This window comes from Bombus pascuorum, chromosome 16 (assembly GCF_905332965.1).
Source record: "Bombus pascuorum chromosome 16, iyBomPasc1.1, whole genome shotgun sequence".
Lineage (NCBI taxonomy): Eukaryota > Metazoa > Arthropoda > Insecta > Hymenoptera > Apidae > Bombus > Bombus pascuorum.
In genome coordinates this window covers 864,123-878,093 of record NC_083503.1, presented here as the reverse complement: position 1 = coordinate 878,093, position 13,971 = coordinate 864,123, and the positions used below count along the sequence as shown (strand labels likewise).

General features: G+C 42.8%; 1 protein-coding gene across 13 annotated transcripts in view; it reads left to right on the top strand.

The window, feature by feature from the left end:
• Positions 1–13,971, top strand: part of LOC132915036 (cyclic nucleotide-gated cation channel alpha-3-like) — a 219,775-nt gene that overhangs the window by 205,554 nt on the left and 250 nt on the right. For 6 of the 13 annotated variants that reach the window (XM_060974645.1, XM_060974643.1, XM_060974644.1 and 3 more), the window contains 5 exons: positions 594–731; positions 3,704–3,742; positions 7,210–7,377; positions 12,061–12,387; positions 13,581–13,926. In XM_060974645.1, coding sequence (XP_060830628.1) covers positions 594–731; positions 3,704–3,742; positions 7,210–7,377; positions 12,061–12,387; positions 13,581–13,846 — 938 coding nt within the window. In that variant the 3' untranslated portion in view covers positions 13,847–13,926. Of the gene's footprint in view, positions 1–593; positions 744–3,703; positions 3,743–7,209; positions 7,378–12,060; positions 12,388–13,580; positions 13,927–13,971 lie in introns of all 13 variants that reach the window. The other 7 variants (XM_060974653.1, XM_060974647.1, XM_060974646.1 and 4 more) reach the window with 6 other exon arrangements.

The following is a 13,971-nucleotide window of genomic DNA, read 5'->3' as shown; positions in this document are numbered from 1 at the left end:
ACGTTATTTTACGAAGAGTACTTAAAGATTATACGTATTTAAGATTACTTGAAGATTTAGAGTCTTTCGATTAATTGTATGTCTCCTATGGATGTCGCTGTTCTTCTCTCGTCCATCGGTTTCGCGTATCGTCGACTACTTTTGCTAGGCGAGATTTTCTTCCGTTTAAAAGTGTCCACGGTTCGGTCGTATGCTGATTCTTTTGTCGATCGAACGCATAGTACCATCTTCTACCCTGTCATTAACCATCGCGTTTGGGTACGTCGAACGAAGCGATTTCTAAGGGAAATCTTAAAATTCCGACACGTTTGGGAAAGGCGAACGTAAACCTGCTGCGCCTTTGTACAAAGCTGCTTTACCTGAAATCTTCGTTTTGTCAAATCTCTTTTATCCAGAGATTTCGATAAGTCGAAAGCTGTATAACTCGAAGATTTTAGCTGCTCCCTGGAGACTCGTGCTACCGAGGTCCGACCGTGCCAGTTCGATCAAACTACACCGATATCTTGCACGCTTATTTCTGCCCTCGATTCTATCTGTTGTTGGGAAAAATGGATCTCCGTTCTACTAACTTTGCTCTCTGAAATCTGTTGCAGGTGAGGTAGGCAAGGAGATGTACATAGTGAACAGAGGCCGGCTGCAGGTGGTGGCTGATAACGGGAAGACAGTGCTGGCTACCCTTAAGGCTGGTTCCTACTTCGGGGAGATCAGCATTCTCAATATGAGGACTGCAGGTAAAGAGTGCGGTAAATATTCCAAGCGGACCAGGGGCCCGTGAGCTGTCCCCCTCGTATTTCACGATCACGTTTTCACGATTCACGTTCTTACTACTCTGTGAGAGGGCAACCCGCCGAGCCGGTATGAGCCGATCTTCAAACCCAACTTTCTTCTACTAACGATCATCTTTCTTTACTCTTGTACTTTCTCTGTCACCGACATTCCTATTGTCGATTTCCTCCTGCTACTTGCGCTCCCGACGACCACGCAACGAACAAACGCGCGCTAAAGGACGTTGTTGCGTCAAAATCGAGTGGTTTAGATAGAGGAAAGTATCATCTTGAATGGACCTTTAATGGTTTCGGTAATTTGCGGACCAAATATCGACTTTTAAAAGATTTTTGGTAAGTTTGCGCTGATCTCGCTATAATACGTTTAAAACTGTTTTTTTTTTCCTTTTTTTTTTTCAAACGTACATTTGCGAACAAAAGCAAACAGATTTTTCGTTACGACGGTGTCGACATCGCAGCTATTGTGCGTTCAATGAATTTGAATAACCAACACACAACACTTTGTTACTTGGACGCTTGGACAGCGCTCTTTGTTCTTCTATTTCAATATTTTTCGTTTGTTGTTGCCGAACAGATTTAACGAATCTGGTCGACTTCCGTTGAAATTACGAAAAATTCGCTCGTAATGTAGGTCATGAATATTCGATGCATTGAGAGGAGGAAACGTGTATCGTATTTGCAGAAGGTTTAGAGTATCCGATGCAAAGTATCGAGTCTAGAAAATCGGTAAAATGATCAGGTCGTGTCGAGTCAGGCACCGGTCGAGAGATTTTCACTCGACTCGATCGAACCACCGACTGTGGATGAACATTAGCTTCCATTGGATTACGTGTAAGCGATTTTGACCGGTGCCTGACCCGACGTGACCCGGCCGTAGCGTGATCGCTAGTGTGAATCGAGGTTTTTAAAGAAAAATCGATAGGGCGAAATCGTTGCGAGATCGTCGATGCGTATTGAACAAGGCCCGTGACACGTATTGCCCTTTAGCCTTCGACCCTCTGTTTTTATCGATTATTGTCTTCCAGCCGATAAACCAACACAACCTACTGAAACGTAATAGATATCGTACGAAAATAAATGATACCATATAACACCGGGGCCTCTGTGCACGGCCTCGGCCGTGATAAAAATACCGAGCGTTCCGAAAATACGAGAGACAAGGCCGAAAGCGGGAGAAAATCAATCGTGGGTCGTGTCGGTCGATCGATCCAACCGGACAAACATATACAGTAACTCACGAAAGTATTTGGACACCCTTTAAAACGGAATAACTTTTTTAATATTGGACCGAACGACTTGAGCTTTTTTCGAGAAGTTGGATCGACCAGTTGGTAATTATGCAGGAAGGGGGGAGGGGGCTTCGATTACAGTTTCGTTGAATTTCGGATACGTCGTAGGGTGGAAGTTCTTGAGTAACGTGCACTTTGTCCGAAACGTGGGACGATCGCGGTTCAAAAGTTGTGAGAAAAAGAAAAAAAAACGATATTTGCATCACATTTCTTCCAATATAAGTGGCTAAAGACGAAATAACAATACGCATTTGCGTAGGATCGCAATTCTGATAGCGGTAAGTTATAGTTAAGTTACGTCAGTTTAGGTTAGGTTAGATTCCACGGATAACCTAACCTAACTTTTGATCGTCTACGGCAAAGTGCGTGTTACTCGAAGCTTTCCCTTCTGTAACGTGTTCCAAGGACGAGATCATCGGAGTCAAGATCCCCTTCCCTGCGTAATTACCGATTAATTTGATCGATGACGTGTAAGAAAAAAATGTCGTGAAAAAATTGCAGTACATTGGAATCGCGAAGAAAAGGACGAAGGTCGTTTCTACAATCTTTTCGGTGATACAGGAAAGGACACGCTTCCAACGATTTCAGCGAGGTTGAAATATGTTGCCAAGGTCCTAATACACCTACCGCTATAACCTAACCCATAAGCCATTCATTTTTATGTTCACGATATCAATCTCTCTTCCGTTAATGAGTCAAGTTCCGCTGGGTATGTGTAAAAATGCGACCACCTGTTCCAAAACGAAGTATAACCGTAACATAGTTCGAAGTTCTTTGCAAATACCTCGGAACCTGAGATCCAGCGGAACGGGAACAGGAGCATACTTGGGAAAAAGTTGTCCAGAATGTCGACCTTGACAACATATTTTTAAGCGGTGAGACGCGTCCTGTTCTGTATGCCACAGTGTCCGAATACATGCAAATACATGGATCGGGACTCGTGCCCGCTCTACCGTGCTCTACCGTGCTCTACCGTGCGTGCATCGAAGATAAAAGCGAGAACCAGACAGTGCGAGTGAAACAGAATAGATAGAGAGCGCAATACCAACGATCGCAACCATAACCCGAACCCGGTTGGACTCTTGGTAACACGATATCGTAAAGTCGGCTCATTTCTTACTCCCGATCACATATCAAATATTTCTTTGGTTTAGTTAAAAATTGTTGCTGAAATATAGCCATGTCCGATATCTTTTTCATCGTACGAGTCTCGGTAATTTGACTAAAGCCATCTCGTAACGATATAACAGAAGATAAAACAGATTATATTTTTCTCATTCCGGTAATTCGATATCGAGTTGAATTACGTCGATAGATGTCAAAGATATCACCCAGGCCTGCCTCGAGCCGGCAGTTCCAGCAGTTCCAGCAATTGGCGAGGATAATCTCCGGCTGTATGTGCGGACAAATTTTTGATCGTACGTCCGGAATTTTTTAACGCAAATTTGGAAAATACGTTTGATAGATTTACTCCAGTAGATGAACTTCTCAGCATGTACACTTATACGCAACTGGAATTGCAATCTCTTTTCGAAGCTTTTTTTTACACGTCATCCAGTAAACTGATCAAACTTCTCAAAAGAAACTCGAATCGTTTGGTCGGATATTAAGAAAGTTATTCTGTTTTAGTTGGTGTTCAAATAAAAAGGTCACATAAAAGGGTGTTTCGTGAGTCACTGTACTTTTTAGTCACTCCTGTTTTTATCATTCCTCTTTAGACACTCCTGCTTTCGTAGTAACATTAGAATACCTAGTTTAGATTTGACCCATTTGGAAACTGGACATGCTCTTTCAGCATTCTTTCATCTTCTTTCTGGTTACGTTTGCCGATCGATTTGCTTCTATGACATGCTGAAACATACATTTTACCCGTGATCTATCTGCGCAAGGAAATATTTGCGAGTCGTCTCTGCGAAACAGGCCATTTTTTATCCATCGTTCGTACGAGGAACTTTGAATTCCAGTGAACGTTAATTATCGAAATTTCTTGCGAATGTCTCGCATCGTTCGTTATATACACGTTTCTGACGAACTTCAACGAGTTAATCTCCGTTCTCCGTTTAAGATATTTTTACGAGAATTTAATTCCAACAACAATCGGTATTCGTACGACGGTCTTAATTATAATCGTCGATGTAACTGAAACATTATAATGGTCAACGATGAATAAAAAATGTTGTGTTCTCGCGTAGAAACAAGGGGGAGAGTACACAAGTTAAATATATCTGGTAAATATTTTCTTCGCTCACGTTCATTTCCATATTTTTCTACTTTATTACCCATATCAGTGCACTATTTAATTACCTATATCTTATTATCTTATTATATTTTTCACGATTCTTCTCTACCATTTTTTAACGTAGTCTCTTAATAATTATTGTAACTTATTGCTGCAATGATTCGTGCCCACGGATGTGACTAATTTGCACTGGAAAATTACATTATCTTCTTATATATGTCCGTATATTAATTATCGTAGTTAGTTTCCTGTATATTGAACGATCTACGTGGAAAACAAATCTTTTGTGTCAAACACTTTTCGCTGCGAAGAATAGCCGAGAGTGATTTTTAAATGTCATCGATATTAGCGAGCATGATTTGCAGAATATACCATGAATATATTACGCGGTATATCGATCGAACGAACAATCTCATCTCGTTAGAAACTTCTTAAATTACGAGCGAGGTAAATATCGCGTAAAAGATCCGACAGGTTTTACAAGCAACGTAGCTATTACAACGTACGATTCGGGAAGGGGATTAATCGGATTTCACTCGAGTCACCGTCAATTTCTAGCATCGTACAAGCGATACTACTCGCCGTTGGCGTTGCAACAATATATTTTTTATCGGAGCAAATAAAACATTTCGATTTATGATATCGCGTACATTACGCGTACGAACAAAGGTATATTTGCATTTCAGTCATCGATAGGACATTCGTCAATTAGTTTGGAAATAAATACACGCATTTCTCCGTGTTTACCAACGTACAATACAAATAGGTACTTTGCATGTCCGAACATTATGTACACACCCGCGAATAAATCGAATTTTACCCCTTTTAACTCTAGCAAATAAATTACAGTGAATTTATTCCCTTTTACCATTTTAGCAATTAAATCGCACTCACCGTTAATAATTAATTAATAATTAATATGTGCAATGCATCAAGAGTTGTGTTCCCATTTCTTGAACATAAATGTTTTACAATTGACAGTAAAGGAGCGACATATATATATATACGTGTTATGTGAAAGAGAGATTATGCGCAAATGAACCGTGATTCGAAATTCGCCATCGTTTTACCATATATATCGTTAAATGGTAACCCTTTACTCTCTTAGTTTGAAACATATATTTGACAAGAATTTTATACTTTGTGATACGACAGTATATAACTGCCTTCGATCGAAATCCTGTTTAAGACGTGCAAGAATTTACGCAACACTTTCGAACGGTTCCAGTTTCACAATTTTTTCATTATAATATTACGAATAAAAAAATCAGATTCTGTTGAGAGATAAGCGACTCGTCAGAGGAAAAGTTGAGCGACCTTGTTGATGCAATTATGTAACAATTAAAAAGTTAGGGAAAGAGATATGGAATATTCGTTTTTCCTTCTTTCTTTTTTTTTTTTTTTTTTTTTATTATCGCTATACGTGCGATTTGTCGTATAATAACGATCTACAGAACGCGCATTACGTTATTTATTGCATTTTATTCCGATGAAAATATACACTTAACACACACGTATCATCACATGACGCTCTTTATAACGATAAGAAAACTTGATCCCACCAAAGCACACACACAGTACATAGATATAAAACATCACGTAGTTTGTCGGTTTTCAATGAAATTTTGTCGAGCATGATTTTTACGGCTTATGAGCCAAGGTTATGCTTTGATATGGTTTTGAAGTTGTATCGTTAGGTAACATCGGCGTGTAAAGCAGCCTTCGGCATCGTCGTGTTCACAACTATCGCCCGTTTAACGACACAGCACCGGCACGACGTTCGGCTGTCCACGCGTCAGCAACGATACGTTTTACTGTTATTTAAAGAAAATTACCGTAACAGCACTGTTGCTCGACGAGCGCGCAGACTGTTGGAAAGCAAGAGAATTTTGAAATTCGGAACGGGCAACAGCGAATTTCATACGCTATGTGTCGAAACGATTAATTACGGATGAACAAAGATTCTATCTTGGACGTCGATGATCCCACATCAGATATTATTTAAAAAAAATTAGAGCGGCAAACGCGGGACTGTAACATTCTATCTACGACGTTATTTATAATGTACGTAAGATTAAACCAACTAAAGTAGCCGTAAAAGCTCAGAGTAATTAAATTAACGATCGTGGAAGATCGAAATGACCAGCTTCGAACCAGTCGGACATCCGATTGGCGATGGGATCTGAAACGGTTCGAATCGCTTCGAATCTGCATCGCGTACGCGACGACAATTTTTCGGATCGCTCGGGGAACAGGATTCGAAGCTTAAAACTCTGGGGAGACTCGATTCAGATCGCTAATACGAATCAGAATGAGAAAGCGTATCCTGTTCGTCTTCTGCCGAACGACGTCACCGTTCGCTCGATCGCAAAGATTTATAGGTTCTTGCTTTCGCGAACCTCTTTCTCGTTTCCGGATCTCTCGCTCTGACGACGAATTGGAACAGAGAAGAAGCAATAGCGAGTTGCTTATTGCAACGCGGAAGCCGGCCGCGTGTTTCGAGTTATACGCCAGTTTCTTCTTTCGAGGCGGAAAGCGGCGGTTGGTTTCGAGGCAAGTCTCGCGAGATACCCGGGTGTCTCGTAACTTGGAATCCCGTTTCAGACCCCATTACCAGGATTCAGGATCGCTATCGAGTCGGCAAGGAGGAACGTACGTCGGTGCTTGTGCTGTTGTCGTCGAGTGGACGCACTTGTGTTAATTAGAATACATGGAAATAACGCGAATACGTGGATGCTGGTCTGGTGCCATTCGGGCCACGTGCTGTTGGACGGGCGACGAGCTTTACACGATCGATGTACGATAGCGGAACGATCGGTCGATCGATCGGTTCCGAGCGGATACAACAGAAAGCTTGATGCATCTCGATAACCAATAAATGGCTACATCGACGCAGGTAACCGGCGAACAGCCAGTGTACGTTCGGTGGGCTACTCGGACCTCTTCGTCCTCAGCAAGAAGGACATGTGGGACGTTCTGAAGGAGTATCCTGCGGCTAGGATCAGACTGGAAGCCATCGCGGTCAAGAGATTGGAAAAATACAAGAGGGCTCCTCTCGAGAAAGGTAAGAACCTTTAATTAAACGCTGCTTAATTCTACACCACTCGAACGACCTTCGGTTTTATCGACTCTCTGTGACGGCGATTTTCAACCGGCGTGCCGAGAGAATTGTCAAAAGGCGCGAACGCCGCCTAAGTGCAAGTATTTCGGACCGGCGCGAATTGCCTCGAACCGAACACGTACGCGTAATATATCTTTTGGTCTACCGCGGAATTCCAGTAACGAGTTTGCGAGTGCCGTGAGATGGAAATACGTTGAAAATCGCTGCTCTATAAAGCAGAGTTCTCTTCTCTCTGCTCCTTACGATTTTTCATCCGAGGTCTGCTAATTAACGTAATTAACGACGTTGAAAGATCGTTCAGCTTCGGTATAATTGACCAATAACGCAACACCGATCCGTTCGGCGATTCGAGTCAGTTGAGGTAAACGGAACATTTGCCTGCTAGGCACGCGATAGACGCAAGGGACAAACGTTCAGTTGTGAAGCGGTTTGCGTGGTTTATTGTTAGGGTTTGCTGTCGCTTCTAGGCGCTGTGATACAGCGTCTGAGACCCGTGTACCTCCACCGACTCGATTCATTGGACGCGCTATAGCTATGACTAAACAAGTCCGTTAATGACTAAATAAGATTCGCGTACGTGGACGGAAGAATACGCGACTGGGGGCCGGTCTATAGAGGGAAATTGCAGAGGACAATTTTGCATTGTTTATCGAGAGGTTTGGGTTAGGTTTGGGTTAGCGCAGCGCGATTTTTTAATAGAATCCTACGATCTTGTTTGCGTCGATGGATTCCTCGCCGCGCTGTTTCGAACAAAAAGCTATAATATTAGGATAGATACAATGCTGGAAAATGATGGCGATGAAGACTTCACGTGGTTCTTTTGTTCCGAACGTAACAATGGCACTGATTGACAATATACCCTGACTTTTAAATCTGCTCTTCCGTAAAAAACGAAAAATGTTGCCGACCGGAATAAAACGACGACGACACTCGCGCTCTTCCCCTGTATTTTTGCTTGTATTACGCTTCCGCCAGTTAGTCGCAGATCGACGGCTGAACACGTTCCGCCCTAACAAATTTCTTTGATCCTAAGATTCTCGCAAACCACATTCGACTCGTCGTAATCTTTCAGCCACAAAACGTTGCTGGAACAGCAACATTTCGAACCTGGATAAACATCATCCTCTGCGTGTATTCGCGTACACGTGTATCGTTGACAAATGCAAACGAGTTGAAACGTAGCTCTGCATTAACAGCAATTCCAGCCGAATCTGTCTACCCGCTTACCAGCAATTACATAGTTTAGAGCGAAAGTTAGCACGGAGATGTAATTTGCTTATTAATTTACCCTCGTATACCGAGTATTCTGCAACAGATGGTAGAAAATTTAGCAGCCGCCTCTGCAAGCCAAAATAGCACGAAAACGAGGGATAAATGTATCGCGTTTGTGGCTTTGCCCATTAGTTGTTAAGTCTTTCGCCGGTTTGCTCGAACATCGCACGGACGAATCGAAAAGAGTAAACTTTAGATTCGTAACTCGCATGCGTTGCTATACAGGGTGTATCGTAACACCTGCTTTGGTAGCTACTTTGAGAAGCGGACAAGAGGCACGAGAACAACGTTTATTTATATAAATATCTTCCTCGTACGTTCCAACGTCCAAAAACGCGATACACCGAAAGGCCTGCGCCTCGGCTGGGTACATAAACTACGGAAAGAAAAATGTTACCAGTGGATGTAATAAATATCCACGATCGCTATAACTGTCAAAAATCCTGCCCCGTAATACGACCAGTCACGCGTGTCGATTCGGACCTTTTATTCCATGACGTGATTGAGTGACCAAAGGAACAGAAGTACAAGCGATTCATGGTTATACGTATGCAGAGAACGAACGCTGCCATCGAAGCCACAATAGCTCGAAAAAAGGTTATCGTGAAGGCAGTTATCGAAGAAGAATTATACGTATGGCGAACTTCGTGAAGGAAGAGTGCTTAGAATTGTTCGACGCTCGCGCGATATTATAATTTGTTTTTAAAGGCACACAGTGTGGGTAGCTTGAAGAGTTTGAAACAAGTAACGAAGACTGGAAATCTCTGGTAAAATTTAGTTCTCGAATAGATAAACTTTGAGAAAGAAGTTTGATATCCAGAAATGGAAAGTCTAACTTTTACGAATTGTTTAATCGAAACTTTAGCTGTTTGAACATAATTATCTTAGACGTATCTTTGCAAAAAAGGAACGGCTCTTTCACGCGTTAACTGAGAAAGTATACCGTACAGGATCAGGATAAATCATGCGGCTTCTAACTCGCTCGTACTTGTGGCACGAGCAAGAACTGCCAATCCGTGAACGATGTAGTGTACCGACAAATATCAAGCATGTCGCGTAAGAATGAAACGAATAGGACACTAGGAGAGTAATAAATCCGCCAGGCGATACCAACAGTGTATTATTATGTTCCGAGGAGAACTGTAACAAACCGTGCAAATCACATTATTTCCATCGAAATTCCGCAAGTTATCAAATTTCTAGCGAACGATTTCGACAAAATCCGATCAGGCTGCGGATGTTTATGCATCTGCGAGAGACGTAGAGATGCAAAAATGCGTAGAATGCGCGTAACATGCAGAAGTATGTCGAATATTCGACGCACAGCGTTGGACTCGAGCGTAGACAAACTACCTAAATCTTGGCGCCATTTCTTTACCCTCGCGTATAAAAAAAGAAAGAAGAGAAAATAGATTTGCATAAATATCCGCGGTCCACTAACGACCTTCTTCCGTGCGTTGCGGCGACGTTGAAACCAATTTAAAAAAGAGCCAAAGTACAACAAAACTGCTTTTTCGCTCTTAAATCACGGAGGAACAGCAGCCTAATGATACGCCGTAGAAGCTCGCGGAGGAGATTTAAAAGGATCTCGTTGGCGAATAACGAAGCAAACAGCTAGCGGGCACGTCAAAGGCGTTGTGAAAAAATTCTTGATCGTCGGTGTGTCGCCGTCGAACGTGGCCGGACCGTGGGCTTTCGATTAATTAGTTCGGAAGTCGAAGAGCGAACAAACGCGCAGCTTATCGTCCTCTTCGCCCTGGCGTCGTTCTTTCGCCGAAAGAAAGTTGCTGTTGTTACGAACTTTCGAACTGGCGAATCGCATCGTCTGTACTTACGTGTGTACGCGTATGTAGTTGGAGACGGCCATACAGTGCTGTACATACACACTGACACGGACACACGCGCGCGCTCGTTCGCTCGCGCAAAACTCAACAACCGCAGAGGCAGCACCGCTGCAGTGCGCCGCACTGCTGCACAATGAGAAAGGCGGTGGCTTAATTAAAGAAGCTCGCCGTGGTGAAAATGGGAGGCGGTTAGGCGGCATTGCAAGCAGATCCGCGAGGCCTGTTCTCGAACAAAGGACTCGAACGCAGAACACGGCGAACGAGCTTGAGACGAATTTCGAGAGGAAAAAAAGAATAGGAGAAAAAGGAGATCGCGCACTTGTCAAGGCAACTCGGCTCCACGTAGAGTAACGAGGATGTTGTTCGCGTGTTTGCTTTGTAGTATTGGAAATATGAAGTTGCGTTTCAGCTCGTGGAAAGCTGTCTAGTTTGCAGCGGACCGCGCCTAGTGGAAACTTGTGTACATCTCCGGTTGAAGGATTTACGATTAGTTACCAATACGGCGGCGGAATTACTTGGATCGTTATATTCAACTTTCGTTTAGCTCCACGTCGTTGATTATTGTATAGCGGCCTTTACTCTGTAAGAGGAAATTCTATCTTTGCGAATAATGTAGCCAATTAAAGTGAAATCGAATATTATTAACGTTATAACGAAATCCAGTGTACAAGCTCGATCGATACGAAGCGCGTTCGCGAAAGCAGAACTCGAACGCGAGACTACCGTTCGCGATGACGTGTTACGATTAGTAAGTTCTCGTTAATTTTCGAAAAAATTGTAGCGACGTGAGATGGAAAAACGTAATTCGGTTGATCGGTGCAGACGTTTTAGAAACTTTCAACCTCACGTGAATTTCATACTTAATCGTACTTTGACGTATCCCAGTCTTACAAATCTCAACGGAAAATTTATTTAAGTACCAAATATATCGAAACTCCGTAACACGCACCAACTAAGAGTAAACTTTTGGTTGCAACGATGATCTTACACGTCTCCTTTCCAACTAGAATCCATTTAATCGACGAACTGTCTTGTAAAACGATCGATCTACATAAATCTTGAAAAATACTAGAAAAAAAAAAAACAACCTTTCGAAACCAACTACAAGCCCTACCGAAACCAAAAACAGCACTGTTACTCGCACATAGCAGAACACTGTCGAAATAAGAACGTACGAAATACAAAACTTTACAGAACTTCGTTTAAAATTTATGCGAAAGTATCAAACTAGCTGCGCATAAACTAAGTAAAACTCCAACCTCACGCACACCTCCTTCTCAAACAGCTTTCATTTAGAACGCTCTAACTGTGCAACTACCTCACGAAAAAAACAGTCAGTCTACGTAACTCCTGAGAAAAAGAAAAAAAAAAAAAAAAAAAAAACTAAAAGACACATTTTCAAACAGACTGCGAGCCTTTCCAAAACTAAAAGCAACACTACTGTTCCTCCGACAACCGAACTTGATACTTGTGGCATGTGACGTTTTACGCGCACGATACGAACTTTCAGCTGCAATGGGACGATGCCAAAGCACGCCAGGCCTCGTGGAGTCACGAGGTCGTATACCGTTGGAGGAGATGTGGGTTTCACCGGTGGACACCAAGTCCACTCACGCGTACTCGGCTGGCCACTCGTTGTTCTCCCCCAGCCCTAGTCCGGTGACGTCGCGCGGCTTGCCCAGCACCGCCAGCAACGTCAACGCGAGCAACGTTGCGAGGAGCATGGATAGTCCGATGAGTGCCACCAGCAGCGGCCACAGCAGCGAGGATCAGACCGCCAGGGCACCGCAATCCGCGGCCACACAGCCATCCACCGGCAGACAGTCCACCCACTCTGGCAAGTATTTCATCTTGAACGCCACCGACTGGAAATATACGCCCTCCTTCTGAATTCTTCGACCCCGATTCTCTTTCTTAACTCTCGGACCTTCGGATTGAACGCATTTTTCCTTCGTGATTTAATGGACGTTAAATCACCAAGGAATCTTCTTCCTCTTCCGTTGGAATCGAAGCTTCCATGCCTGATGCACAGTATCCTTTGATTTACTGGTCGGTTCACCTAAAAGGCTACCCATCGCCAAGAAAGAATTTGTAAGAATATCGAGATAAGAGGAACGAATGTTCGAAAGTACGAATGAGTTGGAAACTCGCGACGATCATTTCCCGTAGGAGGTTTTATTTTCCCGGCCGACTGTGCTACGAAAGCTTATCCGAATATACATGCGTTTCGTATAGAGTTCCGAATATGATTTGGCTGTTGCGTTTGAGGTCCGGAAAAATTGTTACTTGGGAAGGAAGGAACCACTCTGACGACCTGTTGTCGTTGATCAGGATCCACGCATAACGTGATAACGAGTTTTCTGTCAGTTGTCCACTGTTCGTAGAGGGAATCGTAAAGAGTTGTTCGTCTCGTGATATTGCGAAATTTTAATGGACGATCCAAACTTAACCTAAACTCAATTTAAACGTAGCGTATATGAACGTTCAAAGACATTAAAACATTGGAGGGATAGGAAAAAGAGATTTATCTTTTAGCGGTAGAGTAAACAAACTAGTTATGAATAGTATGATATACATCGTTCGCTTGAAACTCTCTATCTATTTTGAAACTCTCCGTCTCCTTTAGAGCATCGGATTATTTATAGTGGTTTTCATTCGATCTTACGTAACATGTTGTAATATTAAAAGTTCATCGGAGATCGAACAGAGACTTGTTACCTACTAGCAATTTATGCGTTGACGTTAGCACTCATCCGTTGTAAACGGGTCGCCGCGAACAGTTCAATAAGGAAACATTGCCTGAATGAATCCAATGAAAAATGAAGTCATTCGTCTAGAACAAGCATGTTTTAACTGGGAGAAGAACTATACGTAAAATGTCGAAACAATTTGCAAGTAAATTTCTTAAATAGACGTTTCTTGCCTTGCTTTAATCGATAACGAATTAATTAACAATACGCGTATTTGTACACGATGTTCGATATTATCGATTTACTCGATCGATAAGACGATACACGTTACTTTTTCCAGGCATAACCAGCAGCATGACGCATTTAGTGAGCGAAGGTGCCACGCCGCTTTTAGGCACTAACGAAGCTTTATTGGCTGAAATTAAACGTCTCCGGGAACGTCTGGTTTGTTTGGAGTCTGAAAACGCAGTGATGAGCGCTAAACTGAATCAACAACAGTGGGAGGTTGAGAATCGATTGGCTGAAATCGAGATGCAGATTTGCGGTGCCAGCTCGTCTTCCAGTTTAGAAGATAACAACGAGCGAAATCGAGAAAGTATCATTTAACAAGAAACAAGGCCGCGAGAGCGCGGCAAAACGAAGATTGCGCGAATACGACACTATTTGGCTGACGCTACGGACGACAGGTAAAGCGGTGTTGTTACCCCTATTAAAGATGAGCATTTAATCGG